Source organism: Monoraphidium neglectum, assembly GCF_000611645.1.
Source record: "Monoraphidium neglectum strain SAG 48.87 unplaced genomic scaffold scaffold00458, whole genome shotgun sequence".
Classification (NCBI taxonomy): domain Eukaryota; kingdom Viridiplantae; phylum Chlorophyta; class Chlorophyceae; order Sphaeropleales; family Selenastraceae; genus Monoraphidium; species Monoraphidium neglectum.
The window spans coordinates 20880-27104 of NW_014013170.1; the positions used below are offsets into that span (position 1 = coordinate 20880).

General features: G+C 66.1%; 2 protein-coding genes across 2 annotated transcripts in view; both read right to left on the reverse strand.

Moving 5' to 3' along the window:
* MNEG_3594 (hypothetical protein) overlaps positions 1-279 on the reverse strand; it is a gene marked incomplete at both ends in the record, with an annotated part of 1007 nt that extends 728 nt beyond the window's left edge. The window contains one exon of the mRNA XM_014047929.1: positions 193-279. Coding sequence (XP_013903383.1) covers positions 193-279 — 87 coding nt within the window. The remainder of the gene's footprint in view (positions 1-192) is intronic.
* A 3748-nt stretch (positions 280-4027) lies between these two features.
* MNEG_3595 (hypothetical protein) lies at positions 4028-5682 on the reverse strand (the record flags this gene model as incomplete). The annotated part of the gene is made up of 5 exons (XM_014047930.1): positions 4028-4147; positions 4451-4586; positions 4799-4888; positions 5042-5294; positions 5508-5682. The coding sequence occupies 5 exons, from the start codon at positions 5680-5682 to the stop codon at positions 4028-4030; spliced, it is 774 nt and encodes a 257-aa protein (XP_013903384.1).
* Positions 5683-6225: the final 543 nt, after the last annotated feature.

The window sequence follows — 6225 nt, forward strand, 5'->3', positions numbered from 1 at the left end:
GGCGACAGCAGGCGGGGCATGGCGCGCGCAGCGCTCGCCATGCGTCGCGTCCCTCCCTGCCACTGCATGGGCCAGCTCGCTCGTACATGCCCCCATGTGGGCGGCCCTTCAGAAGCGCAACCCACACGTGCGCGTGTGCATGCGCGTGCATGCGCATGCATGCGGAGGCCCGCTGCGTCAACGGGCGCGCACCTCCCGCTCGTACACGTCTGCAAAGATGCTCCAGTGCTCAGCCTCTGCGACCGGGTCCTCCCCCGCCACCAGCTGCATCGGGCTCATCACAGAGAGCAACTCTAAAACAGGCGGTGAGGTGCGTGGCGTTGCAGCGTTCTGAAAAGTCAATCAAGGCGGATGCTGCTCTATGCACTGCACGCGCAGCAGTATTCGCACAGGCAAGGTGCGGTTATTCTGCAGCCCGACAACGCTCCCAATCACCTCCAAAGGTGTCCTTGGCATGGCGCGCCTTTGCAGCGATGGCGGGTAGGCGCGCCTTGCCCTCCTCCGCTGCTGCTGCCTCAGAGCGGCTGCCGCTGCTGACTACAACGCTGTCGCTAGTGTAAGGGCTAGCATGTTCGCGGATAGACAACGATGCGATACCCGCGGTGCAAACAGCGTCCGACAGGCCTGTCATTTTTTGGAAGGAAGGTGTGTCCCGGGTCCCCGGAAGACTGCCACGGGTCGCTTGCCTCCAGAAACCGCCCTGTCGTGGGACCCTAGCGGCGCACAGCCAGAGGGAGGATCACTAGTGGACCCGAGAGTGCCCCTGCCAAGAGCCCCACTCCGTGAAATGAGGCGTGACAAAGGATGGCCACTTGTGCAGCAACAAGACACTATAACGCGGGTTGAAAGTTCCTGACGATTCGAAAATTAAAGCTGCCTCCTGCGCGTCGTCCACGCCCGTTGGTCGTCGCACGCCATCGTGGCCCTTTGCAGGAGCCCCCGAGCGCGCGTCAACCGCCCACGCAAACGTTGCCAACGGCGCTCTGAGAGTCGACACAAGCGGTTGATACATCCAATCCTGTACCCCTGCGCCGGCTTAATACAGCTGCAGGCGGTGCGCACTGGGTGAAACCTCCCCCCGTTGTTGCCCAAAACGAGGCTCTCAGAGTATGCCCCCCCCCCCCGCAACTGCTGACACCACATCCACCTGCAGCCAACTGCGCCAAAACTCCAGTATAAAAAGTGCATCTGGGATGTTGTGAAGTGTTCCCCTGATCCTTGCGAGAAGCCTGGCGCGAGTGCAGTTGACGAGCACGCTGGCGTGATCGACCCTGGGCCCAACTGCACAAGGCCGCAGGTCCCTCGCATCCGCCGCAGCAGCAAGCACAAACGAGCGGCAAGAAAAGGCAGCAAGCAGCCGCCTTCATGCACGCAGACAATACCGACCCTGCCTGCACCCGACCGCGCGACCTCCTCCGAAACGTTACAAGGCGCGGGCGGCCGTCCGCCGACATTGCACCGTGGCCTGTGCCTGCCCTGCCACCAGCAGAGGGCAAAGCAGCAGCATCACATGGCGTGTATGCGCAGACTGTGGCACGAGCAAAGTGCAGGGCGCAGCCGGAGGGCGGGCACAAGGCAAAATGGGCGGCCAGGGCGACCAAGTGGCGCTCAACGGCTCTCCTGAGGACGCGTCTCGCTTCCAGGCGGCCCCCAAATGCCAGCAACGGAGGGTGGCGCTGCAGGCCTGACCGCTTGCGCGGCCTGCAAGCGCCTTGCCACACTACAGACCCTCCCAGGGCCAGCACGGCTCACCGACCCCGCAGGATTGCTACAGCAGACCTCTCAGTGCACAACGCAAAACTCTCAGCAATGGGCAGGAGGGCAGCAGAAGCTCCGCACCTCTCGCAATCGCGCCTGCCGCCACCGAACCCATCGTGACGCGGCGGGGCTGGACTTGTGTAGCGGTCAGACCAATGTGAGTCATAAATGAAAGGCCGCATGCTGAGATGAACAGGCTGCCACGCTGCGAGGCAGCGCCGCTGGTGGTGCCAGCGAGAGAAATAAGCGGGGTCGAGCGGGCCGGCTCTCCATTGCGATTCTCGTTGAAGCGCAAAAAAATGGGCCTGTACTCGAAGCACCCAATCCATGGGCACACGACGGCTCACAGCTACACCGGCGTCGTGGGGGGTGGCTCCTTGCCTGCCACCTCGAGCCTGCTGTGCCTGCATAGCAATGGACAGGTGCGCTTATTGGAGCAGGGCGGGGGCCCAGCATCAGGCGCGGGATGCGTGGACGGCCCAGCAGGGGTGGTATGAAGCATGCAGCGAGCTGTGGGCATGCGGCACGCTGCACAGTTTGGGGCTGGAGTGGTGGGTGCAGGCCCAGCAGCCTGCATGAACATCATCATCATCATCAGCAGCAGCGGCAGACAGTGGGTAAATCAAACACGATTTTGGTTTTAACGACAGTGCAAGGGTGGGGCTGCTGTGTGCGACCGGCGGTGGTGCCAGTGGCAAAGAGACGAGCAGGTGGCGCTCAGGATGCCGCCATGGGTGTTGCGGCGCAATCCCGGCTGGCCCCAACGCCCAGGCGGAGGCCCAACAAAACCCTGCCACAAGGGCCGCCCGCCTCCTGCAGAGGGACGTGGGTCAGACGCCGACAAATCCAACAATGACCCGTCGGCAGAACGGGCAGCTCGGCGGCGCCGGCGCCGCCTCCGCGGCCGCCGCCTCCCCGCAGCCCTGCCGCACCACGCCGCGCGCGCAGCCAGTGCACAGCCGGTGGCCGCAGCCGCGCAGGACCGCCGCCGCCGAGAGCTTCTCGAACTGCTCGAAGCAGACGCCGCACGTGTCCTCCTCCTCCTGATCATCTTTGTCCGAGCAGCTGAGCGTGCCTGTTGCGACAGAAGTGCCCATACACCCTTGCCCAGGCATGCAAACACACATATCTGCGACGCCCCTGCAGCCGCGACCGCCGCAGTCGCCGCCGCCGCGGCTGGGGGCGCTGCCGGCGCAGCGCTGCGGCCTCGCAGGCGCCGGGCTGTCGGCGCCGCCGCTGCCGCCGCTCGCGTCCGGGCCCACGCCCCAGCAACTGCTGCTGCAGCTGTCCCCTGCAAAGCTCCTCGGAGCCTCTTGCACGCTTTGAGGGCCTGGGTGCGCTCTGTGTCCCTCTTCCAATCTGCGTTCGTGGGCGCCGTAATTTAGCCCAATCGCAATCTCCTGCCCTGCAGGCTTGCGTTGCGGCCGCCCACCGGAACCGTCGCCGCCCCCCGCACGTCCCGCCGTCGCTCCTGCCGCGGTCCGCACCCCGTCATCCCCGCTCCCGCAGCCCCATGCCGCGCCGGGGCCGGCCGCGGCCGCGGTCGCGCCCACGCCATCTACGCCGCCCGCGGGTGCGGCCAGGGCGTCAAGGGTGTCGAGCCGCGACAGCAGGGTGTCGCGCCATGCGCGGGCCGCAACCTCCTGCAGCGAGGGCGGCCCCTGCTGCCTGTCGAGGCGGTACATGGGAGGTGGGGCCAGGCACTCAGGTTTGCGCACTTTGGCGCGTGTTCTGGCGCGTCTGCTGACTGGACCTGCCAGCCCTGCCGGGCTGCACATCACAACACCCACGGCATACCCGAGGACAGCCGAGAAGCCCCTTTTGGCCCAGGATGTACTGATTGCCAACAGGCTCAGCAAACAGCGCCATCCTAAACCAATACAAGAGACGACTTCAAGAGACGCACCTGGCGGCGGCCGAAACATCCACCACCCGCCACACGGGCACCCCTGGCGAGAGCGCGCGCGCCAGCCGCGGCGCGGCGTTTTGCGCGGCGACGGCTGCGGGCGTGTTGCCGTGCACGTTGACGGCACTGCGGGGGTCGGCCGGCGGCCGGCGGCCGGGCGGGCAGCTTGCACACTCGAGGGCCTGTTGGGTGGGCACGCCGACGTGGAGCGGGATACGGGATGTTGTGCAGGCTTGCGGGGCCGCAGGGCCGGCAGCACGGTTGGCTGCGTGGCAACCGCGCTCCACGCTGCTGCGCCGCGGCCTACGCCGCGCGCTTAGTTTTGGTGCAGCCGGGCTGCGCGCGCGAGATGGGGGCGCCAGATCACCAGATCACTGCCGTGAGGGCGCTCACGTAATGCTCGAGGATGGCCAGGGCCGCGCTGCCCTGCACGCGCGCGGCGGCGATGTGCAGCGGCGTACTCCCCAGCGGCAGCGGCAGGAACTGGGGGCAACGGCGCGTGAGGAGGACGCGGGTGAGGGCGGGCGTTTGCGCGGGCTGAGGCAAGTTGGGTGAAGGCAACATGCTCGTGACAAGTCCGTCCTCAACGTGCACGGCGTGTAGAGGGCCAAACATCGCCCTTCATCATCATCAGCGCAACACATGCGTGCGAATGCACGACACATGTACAATTGCACGCACGCACGCACACACGCACGAACACACACTCGCACACACACACACACACACACACTCAGCCACCTTGATTTGCGCGCACACATGTATGTGCCCACGTGCGCAGCCCACCTGGTCAAACACGTGCTCGTTGACCACGGTCACGTCAGCACCGCCCTGCAGCAGCGCGCGCACCGCCGCCTCGCCGCCAGACCACGCTGCGTACGACAGCGCGGTGAACCCACTCAGGTTGCGGCTGTTGACCAGCCTGCACGCAGCGCGGCACGGCATGGTGTGTGGGTCAAACATGGCGCCAGCAACGCGTTCCCTATTGAGCCAGCCGCTTAGGGCGGCGCCCTGCGGCACACAGCGGCGCATGCCCCGTGCCTGCTGCACGGGCGGAGCTTGGCGGTCGGGGCGCCGAGACACGCCCCAACTGTCGCGGTCGCAAACTCACAGCGGCTGCCGTCAGGAGCGCACCTGGCGCGCCGGTCGGGGTCCGCCGCTGTCATGAGGTCCAGGACGTACGCGATGACGTCATGATGGCCCTTCAAGGCCGCGGCGTGCAGGCTGCGAGGGGGGCGGGGTGGGGCGGGTGTTGGGAGGTACAAGGGGGGGTGCTGGACTCCCTTTCAGGCCCACCGCCTCTTGAGTAAGCAGGTGAGGTTCTTAGCACAGGGCCTGACCAGCAACCCGATCCCTCAACCCTCGAGGTGAACTCACAAGGTGCAGCCGGCGTGGTCGGTGGCGAATACGTTGGCCGCGCAGCTCCTGGCCAGCTGCCGCACGCACTCCAGGTGGCCCCGCCTGGCCGCCAGGTGCAGCGGCGTGCGGCCCGCCGCGTCGCGCGCGTTGATCGCCCGGCGCAGCGCCTCGATCGCGGGCCCGGGCGGCGCGGGCGACTGCGACGGAGGGCGGCGCGCTGCGAGCTCCGAGCGAGCCGCGGCGATCAAGGGGTCGACGACGGCCGTGATGACTGATGACGAGCGACAATGTGCACAATTGCCGCACGGAGGCAGGCGCAGCAGGCAGGCAGGCAGAGTAAGGAGGTTCAGTGGGGAGGCAGAGACTGCATGAGGCACGCCGAGTGCAAGCCAGAGAGACCTGTGCAAGAGGGGCTGCTGGCAATGTAACCTCGGGCCCCTGCACCCAACAGAGGCGGACTATCAGCCCTGCATCAGCTGCCCACCTTCCGCCTGCCCCTGGTGCGCAGCGATGTGCAGCACCCCACGCCGCTGCAGCAGCGTGCTCGCGCACGCCAGCTTCGGGCCAGCTTCCTGTAGCGCGATCCCAACGGCGCCAGCGTCCCCTCTGCGCGCAGCCTCTAATAGGTCTCGTCCATCCTTAGAAACTCCTGCCCCCATGTTATGTCTGCGGGCTGTTGGCCACCGTGATTCACCAAATGTGCGTGGCCTGTTGGCAGGGGGTCGGGGTGCCGTGCCCCCAACGCCGTGTGCGCCACTACAGACAATGGAGGCCCGCGGCGCTGCACTGCGTCTCTTTTTTCAACGCCTGTGGCCTTCCTGAATTCGCTCAGCGCGCCCCTCGTTGCGCTGGGTGCACAGGGCTTCCCCGTGATCGAGTGCACAGGGACCAGCTCGGGGTCAGCTCGAGGGTTGCTTGCAGATTACGAACGAAAGAATTGAAATCAATTGTCTCAATGCGTTCACTAGGCCGCTGATTGAGGCGTAAATGCCAAATGACTAGTGGTCACCGTCGGTACCAGAATCAAATCACGGGGGCGAAGCGCATTGATAACACACTGTACGCCGATACAGATACTTCTACCTCGCTTGCGGTTACAGAAGTGCAGGCCTAGGTGATTCGTGCATCACGTGCGCCCCATTGGCGGTGTGACAGCCACACCGCCCATGTGCTCTTGCCCTCATCCCCCCGACCAGGGGCGG